The sequence below is a fragment of the Panthera leo genome, chromosome D4 (assembly GCF_018350215.1).
Source record: "Panthera leo isolate Ple1 chromosome D4, P.leo_Ple1_pat1.1, whole genome shotgun sequence".
NCBI classification, from domain to species: Eukaryota; Metazoa; Chordata; class Mammalia; order Carnivora; family Felidae; genus Panthera; species Panthera leo.
The window spans coordinates 89,799,995-89,821,857 of NC_056691.1; the positions used below are offsets into that span (position 1 = coordinate 89,799,995).

A 21,863-nucleotide genomic window follows, 5' to 3' on the forward strand; every position below is an offset into this window, starting at 1 on the left:
CTTACATCTATCTGGGTCCAGCTCCCGGCACTTGCAAATCGAGAGTTCCAACCTGTAAACTCACCATCCCACCGCCCCGAGAGAACCTCTCCCAAAATTTGGGGCTTAATTTCTCCCATACGTTTTAATGCATCTACATATACACAATCCACCCCCCCCCCGGCCTTTTTTTTTTTTTTTTTTTTTTACTTTTACAAAATTGAAAATATTTACTCTTCTGAAATACTTTGGTTCATTTTGTTTACCTCTTTTTATGTTAATCCACTCTATCGTGTTCGTTTTTAATTACCGGATACTATCCCATTCTAGGAATATACAGTAACAAATTCCCATTAAGGAACATTTACATGTTTTTCCATTTCAAATCATAAAGGTGCCCTTCTTATGCACCAGTCCTTTTCATTCTAGAAGTGAATTGCCAGATCTTAGTTTGTGTACATTCTTAAGGCTCTGATGTCTTTTACCCGACCGTCCTCTGAAAGGAACTTGTGTTCCCGTCAGCATGGAGACGGTGTGCCTGCCAGGTAGGAGGGGAGTAAAGGTAAAACGCTTGCCCAAAGGAAACAGTCATTTGTTTGCTGAGCATTTACGGAGTGTTCCTTACTTGCACCATAGTGGGACAGGTGCTGGGGATACAGTGGTGACCAGACTCCCAGACTTGTGTCTGTATTCTTCCTTCTCCAGGTAGGGTAGCTTTGGGCAAATGTCTGGCTTCATGGATGAATTAACCAACAGCACACGTCGTGATGCAAGAGTCATGACGTTGGAGAGAATGCTCAGGAGACAGTGCAGTTCTGTCTTGGCGTAGATGGCGACGTCGCTGCATGGGACGCTGTTCACCCTCATCTTATGTCCTCCCCAGTACGGGTGCGGCTAGAAGCCTGGAACCCCACTCCCCGGGCCAGCAGGGTTCTGCCGAGGGGCTGGGGGAGAGGGAGACGATGGAAGGCAGGAGCGAGGCAGCAGCTGCTGTGTTCCGAGGAGACACAGGGTCCCGCCAGGGCGGCAGCAGGAGACAACCCAGGCAGCACGGGGACAGGGCACGTTAGCAGGGCCGCAACCGCCTCCCCTCAGTCACCCGTTGCTCGGGAATCCAGCCTTCCCGTTTGCGTCTTCGATCCTGTTTAACAACGTTGTAACCTAAATCCCTAGGTTGAATCCTCCGTTCCAACTCTCTGGAATCGTTTTGCTCTCCTGGCGGACGGAATGGCCCGACACTCAAAACTATCCTTGAAACCCTGCAGGGTGTGAGCTGTGCCTCAGACCCACACAGCAGCCCTCCAAAAATCTCACAGAACCGGATTTTCCGGAAGCAGTGGAAGAGTCTGCCGGGTTTGGGATTTTGGTTTCTTTCCAGTTGGACACCAGGTGAATTCAGTGGCTTTGAGAACGCAGCTTGTATGCAGAATACGTACCCTTGAGCACTTGACTCGCTCAGGAAGAGGCCCGCCCACGAAGGCAGGGACGTGCGAAGTGAAGCCAGTCTGGGAGCCCAGTGGGTCCACAACTCCCTGTTAACGCACACCTGATACTCACGCACACTGAGCACACAGAATAACAACTGGGAAGACAGAAGGCAAGCTGGCAGGCACGTTGACTAAAACTGGGAGCGTTCCCCTTTTGGCCGAGCGTGTACGTTGAAATCCTTACCACGAACTGTTCACGGGCCGTGACTCCACACCCTCTGCCGCAACGAGAGGGACCGGGGATACTGTGGTTTTATGAGAACCGTTTGCTGTGATTATGTCCAACGGCACGGAAGCATTAAATCGACTCTTACGTGCCTCTTTCCCTGCACGCTCAAACGCACTAGAGCGTGAGTATGCGAATCACCGTGGAATGCTCCGCCACGCAAGGTATCGTCATCCCCTTCCTGCGCCATGGCTCCTTCTCTCTCTCCTAAACATCAGTCCTGGAGACAGGTTCTCCGCCCCACTGCAAAGAAATCCAACGACACCTGGAGGGGTGCCCAAGGCACAGTGTCCTCCCCTTAATTCTTCTCCTCCCCGTCTTCTCCCTCACTGGTGTCGTCACAATAAAAGATGTCTCGGAGTAGGAACACCTGCCTGGGCGCCGCGGGAGTCTGGATTTCAGCACCTTTTTTCTCCATCATCTTCTCTAACTTTTCCTTAAGCAGAGGCAGACTGGTCTCGTAAAGGTAGTCTATGATCTCTAAGGGAAAGAAATGTAATTTTGAAATTACGCGTACAAAGCCTCCTTCCCAAGGTCAAAGGGCAGAGGGCACGGACGCGGGTAGCGGGCTGCTGCCGTTACTATGGCGAGCGTGGTCCTGTTCTAACTGGCTTACTAAGGTTCCCCCAACCAGGTCCACCCTCAAAATCCTACGAGGTGGCCCGTTCCTCAAAGGAGGACACCAAGGCACGAAGACATTGCGAATCTTGGCCAAAGTTGCGGAGCTGGTAGGGGCCAACGAAGCCAGGACTCAAACCCGGGCTGCGATGTCTGCTGAATGCAACAAGTAGCTCATCTACGCCCCGTGGCAGAGCGTCACCCCAACCAGTGGCTCCCGAACGCGGGTGCCGGGCAGACCACTGGAGGCTCTCCTGCGTGCTTGTTCGAGAAAACCCTAGCCTCCAGACCCAGCCCCGAGGTTAGGATTCCGTGTGTATGGGATGAGGCCCCGGTATGTACGTTTTCCACCAGTTCCCCACAGGACTCTGACCACCTGAGTCTGGGAATACCTGAACCGCCCACGAATGGCTGCAAAGAAGGAACCGGGCATCGTACGCTTTTTCTGGAACTGTGTGTGAGCGTGTCACATGATGTGCGCACGCAAGCATGCGTCACGTGTGCGTGTGAGCACATGACGGTGACCCAGAAGCACTCACGGTTCCCGAGTGCTCACTAAGCACCAAGCACCCTGGTGACCACAATTCATCTATTATCTCATCTAGTACTTCTGAAGGTGCTGTCAGGTGGGGGTTAGGATTTGATAATCTTTATACCATTTTACAGCCGAAGAAGCAGAGGTTCCCAGAAGTCACGTGCCCGGGGTCACATTCTCAGCACGTGCCATCACTTGCTGGCTTCTTAACAATTCGAATACAGTACTGGAAATACTGACCTGGAAAAGTCTTCTTCTGCCAAAAGGGAACACAGGTAGCTTTCAGCTTATAAAACTTAGTTTGAACGTAGGACGGCGGGACATCACTTTAGAAAGGCAAAGATAAAAAAAAGACAGCATCAGTTTAAAAACTGGTCACTTCACTGCTGCGTACGAAGCACACTGAGTCGGGAGAATCTGCAGGCGTTAAGTAACTTTCTTAATCCCGAACGCGAAACGATCGTGCCCATAAATGTGCGATAAAAACACGACACACGTGAGGTAGCTGTTGTTCACGTGGTTAAAAAGAACACGCACAAAAGGAAGAAAGTCAACAGCACGGGATGGATCCTGTTTAACTTACGAGAATTTAAATCACTAGTCAGGAACCAAGCGTAACACCAGCTAACGTAAGCGGATGCTGCCCTTGTACTTGGCCCTGCCCTAAGATCTTCCCATCTAAGGACAAACCACCGGCACGACCACTCTATGAGCGGTCTTGTGCCTCATTCTGGAGGTGGGGAAGCTGAGGCACAGGGAAGCTGCCCAAGATCTTACAGCTAATAAGGGGGTAGAGCTGGGACTTCAACTGGGTGGTCTGACTCCAAACCCCACACTCTTAACCATTACACCTAGGATAAATACATATCTGTCACAATCCAAAAGTAGATGTCCCCTGCTTTTTATTTTGCAGAACTTAAAAACAAAAAAAAAGTAGATGCTTATGATGTTTTGGTGAGAGTCAAATGTATTTCAATTTACAGTAAGTCGGACAAAATCTTAATCGTTCTTTATTTCCTTATTTATTTTTTAGAGTGTGCATGCATACACGAGCAGGGGAGAGGAGCAGAGGGAGAGAGAATCTTTTTTATTTAAAAAAACTTTTAATGTTTATTCATTTTAGAGAGAGAGAGAGAGAGAGACAGACACAGAGCACGAGCGGGGAAGGGGCAGAGAGACGGAGACAGAATCTGAAGCAGGCTCCAGGCTCTGAGCTCTCAGCACAGAGCCGGATATGGGGCTCGAACTCACGAACCAGGAGATCATGACCTGAGTCAAAGTCTGACGCTTAACCGACTGAGCCACTCAGGTGCCCCAAGAGAATCTTGGGCAGGTTCCACGTCCAGTGCCCGCACATTCTCTTTCTCTCTCTCAAAATAAATTAAAAAAATAAATAAAGTGGAAATCACTAACTTTACTTTCCTGGACTTTTTCTTAGACAACAAAAGCATGACCTACTTGTTTCAGCCGGAAGCTAATCTAGTAGCTGAAACGATCGGTGTTGATAGGCACCGGGCTACACATGTCCACCATGCACGACCTCCTTGGTCCTCACTAGGGTCCTATCAAACCATTTTGTGGATGAGGAAACCGAGGCTCAGAACAAGTTAGGGAACGACATGTCCAAAGACGGCTAAAAACTGAGTACCAGGACTCAACGCCAGCTCAGTCTGACCGCGAAGTCCAAGTTCTAAGGCCCCCACGCCCGCCCTCCTCCTGCAGTGCCGGGCGCCCAGCAGGATGTTCCGCACGCCCAACCCCAGGCTTAGGAGCCACAATCTGGATGTTTTCAAACGAAGCAGGCAGTACCCTTCACTAGGCGGACACGCTTTCTTTACGTCCTGCCTCAATAATTCACGAGGAGGCTTTAAGACTCTGGAGAGACCGAACGTTTAGACTTCTTTTTCGCTCTTTTAATTAAAACTTAAAGAATGTACTATTTCAAACAGCTTTGGCTAGATGCCACAGTCTCTACTTTATGGCTTTGAGATTTATTAATCTTAAGCGGAACAATCCATTTTTCAAATATGTAATTTCACTTAAAACCACTAAATGCCCGTTTTAATCTAAGAAAATCGTGATGTGAGGGGACGGTGACATCACATGATACGCAAAAATTTATTGGCGAAGTCAAATTTTTCAAAAACCCGTCTGCTACTACAAAGGGAGGGCTTTGCGGTCATGAGCGCTTCTCAAGATGGTAGCTGGTGGGTGCCGGGCCGGGTCCCCTCTGGGAGACCCGGCACCCTCACCTCTCAGGGACCCGTCACGTGGAGCAGTGAGTGGCCCACCCCGCAGGTGCGCTGGGAGGGAAGGGTTTGGAGCCATGAGCGTGTCTGTGACTCCTAACAGGGTCTGTCAGGACAAACTTCCCATTCTCCAGCTTAAAAAACCAAACTGATTGCTCGTTGTCTATAATCCCAAGGTGCAAATAACCACCAGAACCAGTTTCAGCCCTTCCTCGTGGATCAAGGACAGCGTCACCCTTTTGACAGCCAGCCAAGTGGCAGCCCCGCCTCACCATCCACCCTTCTAAAACTAAAGGCCACTCAACCCCTAACACCCCCACTTCTGAGAGACCGATTCCCAGACCCCCAGCTCTCAATGACCTGCTCTCATACAGGGACTGTGCTTTGCAGGCTGGCTCCCTTGCTCAGCAAGCAATAAATTCAGGTATCGGGAGTGGTGGCCTCTGTCTTCAGTAGCAAGAAGGGATTCACGATGTCTGGGTGATAGGTAACAAAAGCTCACAGCAGAGGCAGATGGAGGCAGCTTATGAACACAGGGAAGTCTGGGGGCGCCCGGGTGGCTCAGTCGGTTCAGCGTCCGACCTCGGCTCGGGTCATGATCTCACGGCTCGTGGGTTCGAGCCCCGCGTCGGGCTCTGTGCTGACGGCTCGGAGCCTGGAGCCTGGAGCCTGCTTCGGATTCTGGGTCTCCCTCTCTCTCTCTCTGCCCCTCCCTGCCTCGTGTGCACTCTCTCTAAAATGAATACGAATATTAAAAAAAAACAAAAATAAACATAGGAAAGTTCACCCTCACCCCGCAGGTGAAAGATGCAAATGAACACCCTACCGAAACTACTTAGGGAAGCTTAAAGAGGAACAGGACCTTTACATGGTCTCAAAATACCTCCCATGGCCCCTTTTTATCCCCAAGAGAAAAACCGGTACTTTTATACGGGGAGGGGGGAACCTGGCAAATGCCCCCAGAGCCAAAGCGTCAAGATGATGTGATGATAAAGACGCAGGGTCACCTACGGCGGGCTCCTGCCCCCAACACAAAGCCTCATCCCAAGGAGGCAGCAGAGAAGCTCCCACCGCGAGGCATTCTACAAACAACCAGCCCGTCCTCGCCCCCATTTTTAATGCCCTCAAAGCCAAAGGCAGAAGAGCTTTGCTGATGGAAAGACACGAAGGAGACGCACGGTTAAATGCACCGTGTAAATCTGAACTGGATCCTAAATCGGGGGGAAATGCTATAAAGGACGTTCCCGGCACATTATTAGTGGGGGAAACTGAATGTGAACTGTGCTTTGCAGCACAGCACTGTATCGGTGTCGAATTTCCTGGGCGTGGTAAGTGCGCCGTGATCACGTAATAATGTTCTCGTTTAGGGCACGGTGCCCACCACTAATCCTCAAGGGCTGAACGAAACTACTTTATTCCCTTGGAAGAGGGAGTGGGAACGGGAAAGGGAGGGCGGACGACAGAGCAAACGTGGAAAAACTGGTAAGAATCTATGATTTGGGGCAAAGGGCTTGTGGGATCTCTGCTCTAATCGTTTAACACGTTAGCTCCGTGAGGCTCTTAAGAGACTCCGCACACATTTCGTTCACCCTTCCCCGGGGTCTTCGGCGAGGGGTGGTGGGGAGGGGGAGGGCGCGGCTGGCCCACGGCACCCCGTCCCCGTGTGCACAGTACCATCAACACACGAATCCCGCCTGCAGCGTGGATTTCAGCCCGGCGCTTCCAAAACTCATAGACGGTCACTAACTACGTCATCTCTTATCTTTTAATTAGCTTAACATTAACCAAACGGTCTTACCCTATGGTACTAGCAAGATCTTCCCAGTCTATTTCGTTAGCATCTTCCACGTTTATTTCATACAACCTGGGAGAAAAAATAAACATTAAGTTTTCAAGCGCAAGGCAGCACAATGGGCATGTTCACGGACTCCCAAACGTGGCAAGCTTGGGGCGCCTGGGTGGCTCGGTCGGTTGAGCGTCCGACCTCGGCTCAGGTCATGATCTCACGGTTCACTGAGTTCGAGCCCCGCGTCGGGCTCTGTGCCGACACCTCAGAACCTGGAGCCTGCTTCGGATTCTGTGTCTCCCTCTCTCTCTGCCCCTCCCCTGCTCTGGCTCTGTCTCCCGCAGTCTCTCATAAATAAATAAACGTTAAAAAAAATTCAAACACACACACAAAAAAGTTCCTAAGGTCATACACACAGGCAGTGCGGGAAAACGGGTTTGAACCCTAGCAATCTCACTGCAGATTTCTGCTGCTGGACACCTACTCTCGGGTCAGAGAGTTACCACGGCATCACCTCCTCTGGCTGTACCTTTCGATCAGGTTGATTTTGGCCCGCAGGGCATTCACTCCGCGGTACACATCCCGACCATTCGTCATCCTCTTGGTTAGAATTTCCGTCCTGCGTGCAAAGAAAAAAAATATAGTGCACCTCCCGGGCTAAAGTTTCCACCGCAATTTCCCGCACTTTCCTCCACGACGTCACCCTTACGGAGAACCACGCTGTGAGTTGTGTAGCTCATCGCTAAAGTTGGCCACCTTTGGGAATATGCTTATTATTCTTCTTTTCAACTGGGAAATGATAAAGAAAGTGGCAGAAAGTTGGTGGTTAGTGAAGCTGGATGAGGGATACGGTAGTTCTGAATTTCTGTGCGCTATGAAACTTCCATAAAATGAAGTTACAAACAGGAGGAGCACAGAGTATCGGCCCATCAGCAGGTGCTAAAGGAAACTGCAAACTCAAGACTGCTTACAAAACGGAGGGACGTAAGAAAGATTCAGTAAAGTCATAAATGATGTGGTGGCTCCCCTAAGGCCCAAAGCGAATGGCTGAAGGGAAGGGTGACCGGAGCTCCTAAAGAGCAGGACAACCCGGGGCATCTGACTCTTGATTCTGGCTCAGGTCCTGATCTCACGGTTCGAGCCCTACGCTGACGATTCGGAGCCTGCCTGGGATTCTCTCTCTCTCTCAAAAATAAACATTTAAAAAAAAAACCCAAAGAGAGCGGCAACCCAGCTAAAAATTATTTTTTAAGTACTCGTCTCAAAGAGTAAAATGTGTCACCATCTGACAGATCGCTAGCTGTTCCGTTCTGGATAAGGGGGATACACAATCCACAGGTGAGTGACGCTGTCGTTCTCACCGGCCAGCCGTGTTCCTCTGAAATGCAGCATCTGAGGTCCTGTCAACGCTACATGAAGGAAATCTACATTCTAGTTTCAAGTTTCCTGCTTTTCTCTTAAACAAGCAACCCTACATGTTATCCTAATTCTTCTGATCCTGAAGCATGGCTGCTCTGTGGTATTTCCCTTTCTGAACACTGATCTATCGTCCTCCAACGGAGGCTTGCGAACCACTCCTTTTTTAGTCTAAAATACAGGGGCAGTAAGGGCTCTGGTTCCTCCATAGTAAACGTTTTGTCCCCCAATCATCATCTGTTCTTTGGAGTTTATGCCCCTGAGTGTAGTCTTCTACGAAAATAGAGAACTCTAGGACAGAATTCTGAAGGACGGAACAACAAATGGCATAATCTAGGAATCTGCTCTTAGTAGAAAACATGCCTACTCCGAACTCACTTTTTAAAAAAATTTTTTTTCATGGTAATTTCCAAAAATTTTTTTAATGTTTTATTTATCTTTGAGACAGAGAGAGACAGAGCGCGAGCAGCAGAGGGAGAGGGAGAGAGAGAGAGGGAGAGAGAGACACAGAATCGGAAGCAGGCTCCAGGCTCTGAGCCGTCAGCACAGGGTCCGAGGCGGGGCTCGAACTCACGAACTGCAAGATCATGACCTGAGCCGAAGTCAGACACTCAACCGAACGAGCCACCCAGGCGCCCCAGTCTGAACTCACTCTTACTTGACCTGACAATGACCGCACTCCCTTTGCGCGTGAGGTGTGCGGGCCGTGAGTTGCAGGCCCACCGCTCCGAGGAGTCCCGGCACAGCTGACCACCCAGCTCAGAGTCTCTCCAGGGCCCGGAAAAGCCACATCAGGCAACGAAGGTGCAGCGAGGTCAGGACTGAAAATGCTATGTGACGAGCGTGTCTACAGTGGCACGATGAACCCGGCTGCCTCGCTCTGGTGAGGCCAGAGGTGCCGCCGAACTCGACAGGTTTGTGAAAAGGGCTAACTCCTGCTCATCACCGTGCTTGTGATTTCCCTCCCAAAGGGGAGGTTCGTATTTTTTTTCCCCTCATGCTGCAAAGAGAGGACTATTTGCTTTTCCTAAAGACTCAGCAGGAGCAGAGTGAAGGAACCGCAAGCCAATATTATTAAGAAGGCTCACGTTCCTTCACGGGGAAGTCACGCAAGGGATCGAGGTTAGTTAAGCGCCAACTCAGATCAGATACGGATACCGAAGTGGCCGGAACGGACGACTGGTGACGATCGTTCTTGACACGTGAGGTTTTCCGCACGACGGTTACGTGGACCTTCTTCGTGACTTCACCCATCTACCCGCTTTGCTGACGTGTGTGGTGTGTGTCTGTGAGAAAGCGGGACGGGGGGGGGGGGGGGGGGGGGGGGGGAGGGGGGGGAGGGGGGGGAGGGGGGGAGGGGGGGCATCTTGTTGAAGGTCACTGAAGAAGCCTTAAAACTTACCACTTACTTTTACACTGCATCCAATTTCTGGTTTCTACTCTGGCTTCTACTTCCACCCAAGAAATGCCCTTGTACAGACTTTCCCTGACAATAGACAGGCGGCCGTCGGGGTTCTCTCGCAGCTTGGAATCCACCTGCTGTAACTCGTGGGGAGACATTTTCTTTAGAATCACTTCTTCCACAGCCTTGATTAGCTTCTGGGTTTCCGCCTTACTCCAAGCACCGTGGTTTCTCGCTACAGACACAAAAGGACGATCTTACAGTCTCTCGCCTGTCTTCACACTCGTCAAAAACAAACCGATGACGGACACGTGTCACTACGCATCTGTCCACGCCCGCAGCACGTACGCCACCAAGGGTAAGCCCTAATATCAACTACGGACCCTGGGGGCTCACAATGTGTCAGTGAGGGTCCACGGGCTGTAACAATGGCACCGCTCGGGTGGGGGATGCGGATAATGGGCGAGGCCGTGCGTGTGTGGGGGCAGGGGACAGACGGGACGTCTGTGGACCTTCCGATTTTACTGTGAACCCAAAGCCACTCTAAAGCCTTAAAAAAAAAGAAGATAAATCAGGACTTTTCAGAAGAGAGTGGGCAACACCTCAATTACACTAACATAACACCATAAGCACAGCTACGTGCAAATTACAGCGGAACCACTACAGTGGCCAAAGATTCTTTATTGTTATCTTTTACTTTAGAGAAAGAGAGCTCACAAGCAGGGGAGAGGAGGAGGAGGAGGAGGAGGAGGAGGAGGAGGAGGGAGAGGGAGAGGGGGAGGGGGGAGGGGGGAGGGGGACGGGGAGGGGGAGAGGGGGAGGGGGAGGGGGACGGGGAGGGAGAGGGAGAGAGGGAGAGGGAGAGGGAGAGGGAGAAAGAGAATGAGAATCCCAAGCGGGGCTCGATCCCGCAACCTTGGGATCATGACCTGATCCGGTATCAGGTTGATGCTCAGTTGACTGAGCCACCCTGGCGCCTCCCAACGATTCTGTTTAAGAACCAATATCAGAACAGAACTGTCTTTTCTTAAAGCAATGTATGTTTTTTTAACTTCAAAAAAGTTGTTTTTCTTGTTTCTGAGTAACCTCTCCCGTGTGACTCTGTGAGGTTCTCCAAACATTTAATGGGAACCAAGTAAGTGAATGCGTGAAACTGAGCTCCAGTGATCACAATGATAAAGGCGTCTGAACCTGAAGCCTTCATCTGCGGAAGGCATCAAACCGTCCGTGGTCCATCTTCCTGGTCTAGATGGTCACAGTCAGGCTAAGGAAGAGGCCTCAAACCACCAGCCTACAAATATCTTTGGTTTGGCCCACAGAGTGACGTTACTTTTTCTCAACAATTTGGATATTTAAAAATCAAAACAGTTCAGGGGGAAAAAAAAGGTATCTAGATTTCACACACTCGCACCAAATCCAGAAGCATTGGCCACACTGAGTCTGCATGGCGCCACGGCTGGACGTGGTGGCACGAAAGACATGGCTCCCAGTCACCCAGGGGCCACAGATGCCAGCCCCCGTGCTCACCGTAATGGCATCTGAGGGCTGTCTCCTTAAAGCAACTGGGGATTTTGTAACGTAAAGACTATAACCAACAAAGTTTTTCTGACAGAGGAGAAAAAGAGACAGGAGGTTTGGGAAAAGTCCCTAACAGGCCGACTGAATCGCATCACTGCCCTCCCAGCAGTCTCCCCTGTCCTCTGCGGGAGGGGACCTCCTCCTCCCTGGCTCTCCTACCCGCCAGCCTCCCAGGGTCTCAGTCAGGCCGGCGGGTAGAGCTGAAAGCTACTGAACCCAGGCGTGGCAGAAACTGGTCACGTGAGGGGTGCCTGGGCGGCTCAGTCGGTTAAGCGTCCGACTTCGGCTCAGGTCATGATCTCGTGGCTCGTGGGTTCGAGCCCCGCGTCGGGCTCTGTGCTGACCGCTCCGAGCCTGGAGCCCGCTTTGGATTCTGTGTCTCGCTCTTTCTCTCTCAAGAATAAAAAACATTTGAAAAATTATAAAAAATCGGTCGTGTGAATAAAGGCTGCATGGTTTCACAATCGCGGGTGAGAAATGAAATGAGACAGCTGGGAGAACGGCTTCAGCAGTCAACCGTCACGGCCCCCCCACAAGACAGGCCTGCCAGGATGCCCGTGCTGGGGCCGCGGGGGCTCATCTGCTCGCGGGGTGGGGCAGCGCGGACGGTTCACTTACGGCTGCTGATCTGGGAGAACTTCAGGGCAACAGAGAGGCTACTTCGAGCCACCATCTCGCCAATCTTCTTCCAGTCGTTTCCATGCAGGGAGTGGTAGATCTTTAACTTCTCCGTGTCTCCTTTGCTGTACCTGGGAGGAAGGGAAAACGTGCTACAGTTCTGATCAAGTGTGAGATTAAGAACTGTGTTGTTTTTAATTTTTAATATTTATTTTTGAGAGAGAGAGAGAGAAAGAGAGAGAGAGAGAGAGACGGAGCGAGTGTCAGCGGGGCAAGGGCAGAGAGGAAGACATAGAATCCAAAGCAGGTTTCAGGCTCGAGCTGTTAGCACAGAGCCTGATGCGGAGCTTGAACCCACGAACCGCGAGATCATGACCTGAGCCAAAGTCCAACCCTTAACCGACTGAGCAACTCAGGTGCCTTCTTTTTTTACTATTTATTTTTGAAAGACAGAGAAAGAGAGAGAGAGAGAGAGAGAGAGAGAGAGATATGGAGGGAGGGAGAGAGAAATTGAGGGAGAGAGAGGGAGAGAGGGCAGGAGGGAGTGCTCAAGTATACCTGTGAACGGGGGAGGGGGGAGAAAGGGAGACCGAAGATTCGAAGCAGGCTCTGCGCTAAAGCAAAGAGTCCAACGCGGGGCTTGGACTCACTAACCTTGAGATCACGAACTGAGCTGAAGTCCAACACTTAGCAGACTGAGCCACCCAGGCGCCCCCCAAACTGTATTTTTGGGATTCTCTCTCTGCCTCTCCCCCATTCACGTGCACACGCGCGCCCTCTGTTTCTCAAAATAAATAAATAAACTTTAAGAAAAAAACCCAACATTCTAAGGGCAAATTGTTACCACACACAAAGCACGTGGTGCAAACGAATGAATGAACTTTCTTATTAGAATTAGAATTAGAATACAGACTTTGTATTCTGCTAAAACTTTCATTCCCTTATGTCACAGATAGAAAACTGTCACCTCAGCTGCCACCGTTCATTTACCCAAAGCTTTCTTTCACGTCCCGCTGAAAAGGTCCTCTTTAGTGAATTTCCTTCGAGTTCCGTCCACAGACGTCCAACCCCGGGGCTTGGGGAAAGGGGGAGCGTGGGTTTTAGTCTGTGAGCAACCTTTTCCTCTGCTTCCGGTTTACTTCTTTTGGTCAGAATTAAAAAAAAAGAAACCAAGGGCGTATCGGTGTTTGGGGGTCGCATAATACGTAGGTCTCGCTTTCAAATCGTGCAGCTACCTGGAACCCAAACGACCCTGCCGCGTTTACTAAATGTGCCTCCCAGAGTGAGGTCAAGTCCACGAGGTTGTCTGGGCCCGCAGAGCGAGGGGCCCGACGCTTTCCTGCCTCTCCCTCTGTCCTGGAGCAGAGCGCTTACCCACAGCCGACACCCGATCCACGTTGGTTTTATCGGGAACGTTGGGAACAAAACGTAGTTGGGTGTTTCATTTACTTGGGGAGGGAGGGAGGAGACCGTGACCACCAAGCAGTGTCGCTGCCGAACTGCTCGCACTGGACCTCTGGCTGGCGTTCACCCTGCCTTCACACACTCACTGGAAACCCCCAAAAGCGGGCTGAGCGCCGGAGGGAACGTCGCATCGAGAAGGAACATTTGGGTACACAGGGAGCTTACACATGAGCAGAGAGCAAAGAAAACCTCGTGAGTAACATTAAGGGGGGCGCGGCACGCCGAGTGCTAGAGGAAGTACAAAGGAAAAGCCAGGGATCTAGAAAGGGGAAGACTGGCGCGCCTGGGTGGCTCAGTCAGTTAAGCATCCGGCTTCGGCTCAGGTCATGATCTCGCGGTTCGTGGGTTCGAGCCCCGCGTCGGGCTCTGCGCTGACAGCTCAGAGCCTGGAGCCTGCTTCCGATTCTGTGTCTCCCTCTCTCTCTCTGCCCCTCCCCCACTCATGCTCTGTCTCTCTCTCTCTCTCTCTCAAAAAATACATAAAAAATAAATAGAAAGGGGAAGATCACAAACTTTGACTAAAGAGGTAGAAACTGAAATGGGCTTTGAAGACATTCACCTGACCGCAGATATGCAGGCCCGTTTCACACACAAAGGTCCTCATGATTTCGTTTTTTTTTTTTTTCTTTACCACCTCTAATCTGTTGTGGACGTTCTGATTTATACGATCAGCAAGCACCAGAGAAATGCTGTGTCTCAAGCTGCTAAGGCTTCTTACCTGCCCTTGTAATTGTTGACATCAAACATCTTCTTTGCTCGATAGTAAACGAGTTTCCAGGGCCGGGCAATGCCCTTCCCTAAAGTCGGAAGAAAGGCAAGTGGTCAGTGGGGCACACAGGGCCTGGCCTGAAACGGAGTCACAGTTGTAAAAGGAAGCCGGCACAGGCCCCTCTCCCCCCCACGACCCCGGACCCCACGTCGAGGCCGGGATTTCACACATCCTGCAGAGAGCTGGCTCGAGGAGCAGAGACACCCGCGGTCACCAGTCTCCTTGCAGAGCTCTGCAAACAACGGGCTTAGGATGTCGAGGCTCCAGCTTCCAGTCTACCTACCACGTTCGGGGGAAAAGTTCTTTATAAACCAAAGTAACGTTAACAAAATTTGAGTTAAGGGGAACGAATGTTAACGTGGAGGACGTGTGCCAACAGTTGATGAACAAGAGGGCTTCTTGAACGAGCAGGCTTTACTCATCTCCTCACTCTAAGGACCAAACAGCCCCCCGACAGGGGCTCCCTACTCTGGTTGCCCCTGCACATTCCGGAGAACACCTAAGAAATCATCCTCTTTCAATTCATGGATTTTGCGGGGGAGGGGGAGCGCCTGAGTGGCTCAGTCGGTTGAGCACCCGACCTTGGCTCAGGTCACGGTCTCAAGGTCCGTGAGTTTGAGCCCCAGGTCGGGCTCCATGCTGACAGCTCGGAGCCCGGAGCCTGCTTCCGATTCTGTGCCTCCCTCTCTCTCTCTGCCCCTCCCCGGCTCATGCTCTGTCTCTCTCAAAAATAAATAGGCATTAATACTAAGAAATAAATAAATACATTTATTAATGAATTCATAGATCTCCTTTCTGTCCAATCCCATGCTGCTTCATGGCTTGCTCTCAGTTTCCAAGCACACCCGCTGGAAGAGGGTTCCAGCGACAAAGCACACGTAAGGCTGTACTCAGGAAACTCAGGAGATCCGGGTGTGCCGTGTGCAGCATACGAAAGACAGCATGTATTAGAGCAGGGGAGCAGAAACCAGAACCACACTTCTTGCCCAGCAGGAAAGCTCCAAGTCGATTGTGTTACTTTCTACAAGATCCGGAAAAGCACCACGCTTGGGAGACATGAACGCATTCCAAACCCCCAAGAGTACAGGCCGGCGATGCGAATACGGAAATACCGATCGGCCGGGCGCTGTGCGAACACCTACCGTGCCTCACCCGGCTACGGCTGGAAGGCTGGCGACGGTCAAAAAGAAAACAGCTGTACGCTTACCGATGTGCAGTCTAAAGGAGTATTTTCTTTTCAAGTCGGTGATCACAGATTTCTCCTCTGGGTATCTGTCTGTATACAGCAGCTTGTCCGCATTGTCAATCCCGGTCAGGGACAGAAATTCTTGCACGTTTTTCTCTAACTGCTTATTTTCCTTTACAGAAAACTTGCCAAATCTAATAGCGACACCTAGGATTGGGGTGGGGAGAAAAAGTAGGCATTGTCAGTAACAAAGGAAAAAGCAAACCCACCACTCAGTCTTGGGCAGTTACAACAGCGCCCAGTCAGCTACCCCCTGCTGAGAAGCAGCCCTAGGTGTGCCCTTGACATTAGCTCCCCCCTCCCCCACTGTGAGCCTCAGCTTCCCTTCCATTTTAGTCATTCTTCTCCCAAAGTCTGCCCCGTCATCCCCTTCTAGAGTGACCTTCCCCAATTCATCAATCTCTTTGGAAAATAGTCATTTTTTTTTATTAACAAGGAATATATTTTCATTAAAAGTTCAAGTAGTATGGAAATAAACATTTCAAAGAAGTCCCCCCTCGGGGGCGCCTGGGAGGCTCAGTCATTAAGCGTCAGACTTCGACTCAGGTCATGGCTCAAGTCACGATCTCGTGATTGGTGGATTTAAGCCCAACACGCAGGTGTCAGCCTGTCAGGACAGAGCCTGGAGCCTGCTGCAGATTCTGTGTCTCGCTCTCTCTCTTCCTGCCCCTCCCTGACTCACGCTTTGTCTCTCTCTACCTCTCAAAAATGAATAAAAGTTAAAAACAATTTTTTTAAGGGACGCCTGGGTGGCTCAGTTGGTGAAGCATACAACTTCGGCTCAGGTCATGATCTCACAGTTCGTGGGTTTGAGTCCCGCATCAGGCTCTGTGCTGATGGCTCAGAGCTTGGAGCCTGCTTCCGATTCTGTCTCCTTCCTCTCTGCCCCTTCCCCACTCCCACTCTCTCTGTGCCTCTCAAAAACGAATAAATGTTAAAAAAATGTTGACGTTTAAAAAAAAAAACACAAAAATTTTTAAGAAGTCCCCTCTTAATCTCTTCTGCCACACACACACCCCGGCCAAAGGCAAGTACGGTGAAATTGGCCGATACAAATATTCACATATATTCTCTATGCAAATATATGGGGGATGGGGGGAGTAATAAGGTCATTTAACTGGACATTCTACTCTTCTTTGTAACTCAAAGCAACCAAGTTCCATTATGTACTGATGGGTCTTATGTATGGCATGGTTTTTCCCTTCTTAAACTTATTTCAAGAATATCTTTTAAAAAATACATACGCCTAAAAATTTTGACATAAGACATACAAAAAGAATGGGAGCATTCCACAGATGCTGCTCTAAACACATTTTCCTTCCTTGGTCTGTTTTTTTAAAACGAACCTCTTCAACACGATTAACGGGGCTAAGGCTCTGCTTTTACTGTTCCCGGGGACCAGTGTACTGGGTCCCTCACAGCCCAGTGAACACCGCTCGTTCGGACCACACAGCCTCAGCTTTGCGGTTTGCTCCTCGAGTCCGTAACTTTTCTGGGAGGTTCTTGCAACACGGTGAGTGAGATCAGGAAGGAGACGGGTCTCCCCTACCAGAAGTTGGGCGGAGGAGACCCAGACCCCTCCGTTTGGCTGAGCTCGTGGCTCGGACAACAATTCCGGCAGGAGGTGAGGCAGGAAGCGGCCAGAAGGTGCTGCCGGTGAACCTAGACAACTTGCATCGTTCACCAAACGGCGTCAGGGGCTCCTCACGCAGACAGGAAAGCCCGGCAGCTATTCGAGTCCCCCCAGCTCACCCTGTGCCTTGAATTCCTTAAACCGCCCTAAGTCATCCCGGTACATCCTCTTGATGGTGGTGGCGGCCCTTTCCTTGATGTCGGGGATGAACTCTTGGAGCTGCTTCACGGCCGAGTCCAAATCCACATCCGAGTCGCCCAAATCTCTCGACTCTTCGGATAAGTATCTCGTTTCGGAACCTGTGGCCACTTCCAGACGGCCTTCTTCTTCTTCGTTTGTAGGTTCCAACCTACGGACAAGATCGGACGGACTCACGTGAACGCGTCGCTTGCCCCGGTGGCTTTCAAGGGCTTAAAGTGACCCTCACTTCAGACCAGGACGGTGTGAAAGCAAGGAGGGATGCCGGAGCCTGCCACGAACATGCTAGATAAAGAGGTCACAGGCAGAAGTCACACAGAAGACACACATCGGAAGACACAACATTCCCCCGTTACCTCTGCACCTCTCCCGTACAGGCCTGGGTTTTCTCCTCCTGTGGCCTGGGCTCCTCCCTTTCTTCAATCAAGGTGCCATTTCCCTCCAGTGAATCAAAGCGCGCGTCCTCCAAGCGGGCAGCGAGCGCTGAAAACTCCCCACCAGGCGCTACGGGGCTTTCGGCAGAAGAGCCTCGCTTCCGTCTCTTAGCCTTTTTCTTTACACCGCTGACCCCTCGACATCCTTCGGAGTGCGCGTTCTCCAGACCCTCAGGCCCGGGCACTGCCTCAAATTCGCGGTTGTGTGAAATTTTTCTCTTTTTTTTCTTAGACTTTTTCTCACCTGCGGGTATTGGCAGCTGGGCAATCTCGCCCTCTGGGCCCACGGAAAGGGGGGCTTCTGGCTGGTGTGGTTCCACCTCGGGCAGGGGCAGGCTCGCACGCGGGCTGTCCTGCACAGCATCGCCCGATGCCGCTTTCTTCCGACGTTTTTTACTCTTTTTCTCCCTGACTTTATGATGCGGCTCTTCGGACTCATTCTCACGTGACTTCGGAACGGACTGCGGTTCGTCTGCGTCAGGCTCTCGTGTTGGCTTTTGTTCCTTGCTCGAGTCCACGTACACGACATCGACGTCGCTCCTAAAATTCTTCGGCGTGTCCTTGATATTTTCTTTATCCACCAGGACGTACACCACGCCTGTTTCCTCATCTACCCCCAAAGCCTTCTGTCTTCTCTTTTTATTCTTTTTGGGTATAGAAGTGGTCTTTTCAGTCTCCTCGCAAATTTCTGATTTTTGCAAAGGGGAAGAATGAAAATGCTGGAAATCCTTTCTCTTTTTTTTACTCTTGGTTATGTGACGCTGTTCGCTTGTCAGAGGAGCGTCTCTGAAACTTTCATGGGAACTCCTTAGGTGTCCTTCCTTATATACAGAGTATTTTTTCTTTTTCTTGTCAAATACTGGGGTGTGAATTTCCAATCTGCTCGGTCCTCCTTCCATTCTGTTCCTGTAGGGAAACTTGACAACAATGGTTTATTTTTGCAAAGCATTTTAAACATTGGCCTCAGGAGGAAAAAAAAAAATCACAGAAAAATGAAATTATACGACAAATGACAAGACTGGAATCATGGTTGTCAATTTTAAATTATTCTAAATGCACGGGGGCTCACCGTAATTTACGGTCTGGTCCCACTGCCCTTAGGATACGGTAAAGAACAGTTAACAGAGAACAAAGTGCCCAGCATGATCAGGCCCTTGTCCCCTCCCCGCACCCCCCCCCCGCCCCCATCTTTTACCTCTCTCTTCTAACTCCATGGTCCAGCCACACATGTCTTTTTTGGGTTCCCCGAACATGCCATAATCCTTTCCTTAGCTCACGGTCTTCTAACATACCATACCCTCTTTCTGGAATGCCCTCTGCTGCCTTCCTACCCTCCCTGCCTCCTGCCTCCTTTCATCCTTCAGAGCTTGGTTTGAATATCACTTCTTCAAAAAAGCTTTCCCTGGTTAAGAAGAGACATACGTGATGATGATACTTTGCCTCTTAAGTTTAAAACCCACAAATCAATTGTATGTGTCTTTTCTGCATGGATACGTAGTAGTAACTGGCAAATTCTGATTGGCAAATTCAGAGATCAGGGACAAGAATCGAGCCAGTTTCTCTTGTGTCTGTCATCTTTTATTTCTTAATGGGGGTAATGACGACGGGGGTGTTTGTTGTATTTTTATTTACTTATTTGAATGCTGCTTGCTTTTTCACTTAAAAAGCAAGAAGGAGAACAAAGGTACAGATTGCTTTCATTTGTGTTCAAAAACAAGCAACTGAAGGATGTACATGTGTAAGTACTTACAAAGGAGGAGGAAGAGGAGAAAAAGACAGCGCTCCCTGACCCCCGTGGGCTTGGTCCATTCCAAATATACTTTCATAGCAAACCATACGTCTCCTTGGTAGCACTTAGCCCAAATGTAGTTTAAAGACTAAACGATTATTTCACTAATCATTTAATGTTAGTCTCCTCTGCTAAAAACGTAAAAAAAAAAAAAAAAAAGTTTCCACGCATCTTTGGGTGACATCAGGGAGAACGGTCTTAATGAAAGCTCTTAAGTGCCTCTGTTGAAGGGGAGGTCCTGGGGCTGGGGAATCTGGCTTATGGGTAGAAACTGATGTCTTCTTTCATACTCTTCTTCTGGCCACACAATTCTCAAAGTGTCCTCACCGCCCATGAGAAGTTAGGGACCCTACCCCTCTCCTGTATCTTCAGCCTCTCCCTCTGCAGTGGGTCCTTTCTGGCAACACTCCAACAATCTTTAGCCTCTCCTAACTTACAACAAAACAAAACAAACCCACGAAAACCAACCATCTTCTGACCTTGAAGCCCCACCCAGCTGTTCTCCTCTCTCCTCTTCACAGCACAACTTCAGACAGAAAATGCTCTCTCCATTTCCTCACCTTGTATCCACGTCCAAAACCACTGCTTCTAGCTGCCCCCCCCCCCCCACTCCTGCCCTGAGACTGCTCCAGGAAAAGCGCCGAGGACCTCCAACCCACTACATTCAATACATGCTTTCCTGGCCCATCTTTCAGGACTTCGCGAGAACGGTGAACAGGTGAGCAGATGATTCCTTTAAATATTCTTTTTCCTTCCTCTCTCCCAACCTCCTTCACTTTCTTTCTTTGAAACACCTCCTAAGCTTCTCCCTCTGGTCTCTGGAACTCAGCACAACATACTAACTGCATACTTACTCCCCACCAAGACTTTTTTGGTTGCCCTGTTATTCTTAAGACCAAGTCCCAAATCCTTACACACCTACCAGGCCCTTCATGATCTAGTCTGGTCCATGTCTAACTCTCCACCTATCATTTCTCCCTGGGTTTCAGACAGCCTGCTCCTTTGGGTTCCCGGAATACACACGTTCTTTTTCATTCTCCAGGACTTTCCAAAAGCAACTTCTGCCGGTGATGCTCCTTCTTCCGAGGGACCTTTCTCCGCGTTAACTGGGCCACGTCCGAAACTCACCTCCTCAAGAAGGCCTCTCTAACAGCTAGACTGGGTCCCGTCTCCCGCTTTGCAGTTGCCCTCCTGTACTTCGCGCCGCGGCGACACGCTCGGCCTCCCAAGGGCTGGGGTCTCGTCCGTCGGGCTCCCAAAGGTTCCACCGTGCCCGACAAGCAAACGGGCAAGCAACTACGCCCACCGATTCGGAACACACCGCTTCCCGCCCCGCCGGGACGTGCCCAAGCCTGGTCTCGGGCTCTCTCGTTCTTGCGGGGTGCGACAGACCCCCTGCTCTCCCTGCTCTGCGGCGGGCTCTCCGGGGCTGAGGAGGGAGGCCCCGGCCCCGTGTCCGACTCCCGATCCTCTCCCGCCCGGGACCCGGGCCTCCGCTCCCGGGGGCCGGCCTGGGGCGGCCGCAGCGCAAACCGCCCCCGGAGACCTCAGCCAAAAGCGGCCTCAGCGAGGCGAAGGCACCACCACCCGCCGCTCGACCTCGACAGGCGCATCGAAAGAACCCGGAACGACCAAGAAGCAGCCTCAACCTACCTCCCACGGCGCCGCCACCTTTTTCCCGATCCGGAAGCGCCGTTCTTGCGGAAGCGGAAGTGGTCGTGCGTCGCTTCCGGCCCCGCCTCGGCGTCACGCTGCCGTGGCAACACGCCCGCCGCAGGGACTTGACGCAGGCGTAGTTGACAGCGGGTTTCGTTCCTCGGGTCGGGGGGGGGGGGGGGGGGAGTGGGGGTGGAGTAAAGCGCGACCTGAAACCCCAGGGAGGGGACAGAAGGCCCGGACTGGCTTCCCAGCTCGCGCGTGCGTTCCACTTAGTCAAGTTTGCGCCGAGCTCGGTTCTAGTCCCGGAGTGGACAAGGTGGTGAGACCCCAAGTCTGGGGAAGACATGAGAAACCGATCAGCCAAGATAGTTTCAGATTATTCTGCAGGAGAGAAAACAGGGTACTGTGCTGGAGAGTGACGGGGGCAGTGAGTGCTACTTTAGAGGGAAGGGAAGGAAAGCTCTTTGCGGAGGAACATTTGAGTTGAGCTGTAGACTAAAAAGGCGAGCACAACTCTAGATGGAAGATGGTCCCAGGCTGGAAGCAAGGACAAAGACCCTGCACCTGATCGCTGGAGGACCTGGAAGACGGCCAGGGCGGCTGGAGCGGAGTGAATACAGGGGAGGGTGGTGGAAGTCCAGGTCAGAGGTGGGCAGAGGCTGCTGGGTTAAGTTCAGATGAAGCTAGAAGCAGCCTTGCAGATGTAGTCCAATCCTCCCGCTTCAACTGCGTCCTGAAGAAACTTGGCCTATGATTCAAAGTAAAGCTTTTGAGTCC

The 21,863-nt window shown here is 51.0% G+C and overlaps 1 protein-coding gene across 3 annotated transcripts; it reads right to left on the reverse strand.

The window, feature by feature from the left end:
* Window positions 1–362: 362 nt before the first annotated feature.
* On the reverse strand, window positions 363–21,146 carry TTF1 (transcription termination factor 1). Of its 3 annotated transcripts, none has more exons than XM_042914113.1 (11): window positions 21,081–21,146; window positions 17,561–18,555; window positions 17,126–17,355; window positions 15,335–15,520; window positions 14,077–14,155; window positions 11,895–12,025; window positions 9,699–9,933; window positions 7,410–7,499; window positions 6,893–6,958; window positions 3,086–3,171; window positions 363–2,172 (listed from the first exon to the last, which is right to left on the reverse strand). In XM_042914113.1, exons 2-11 carry the CDS (start codon window positions 18,535–18,537, stop codon window positions 1,991–1,993), a joined length of 2,262 nt encoding a protein of 753 aa, XP_042770047.1. In that variant the 5' UTR covers window positions 18,538–18,555; window positions 21,081–21,146; the 3' UTR covers window positions 363–1,990. The 3 variants fall into 3 exon arrangements, 2 of the variants coding, with proteins under 2 accessions (XP_042770047.1, XP_042770048.1); XM_042914114.1 differs by having other exon boundaries at window positions 17,561–18,544; window positions 21,081–21,120; XR_006196158.1 differs by lacking the exons at window positions 363–2,172; window positions 3,086–3,171 and having other exon boundaries at window positions 9,706–9,933; window positions 21,081–21,145.
* Between the last annotated feature and the right edge of the window lie 717 nt (window positions 21,147–21,863).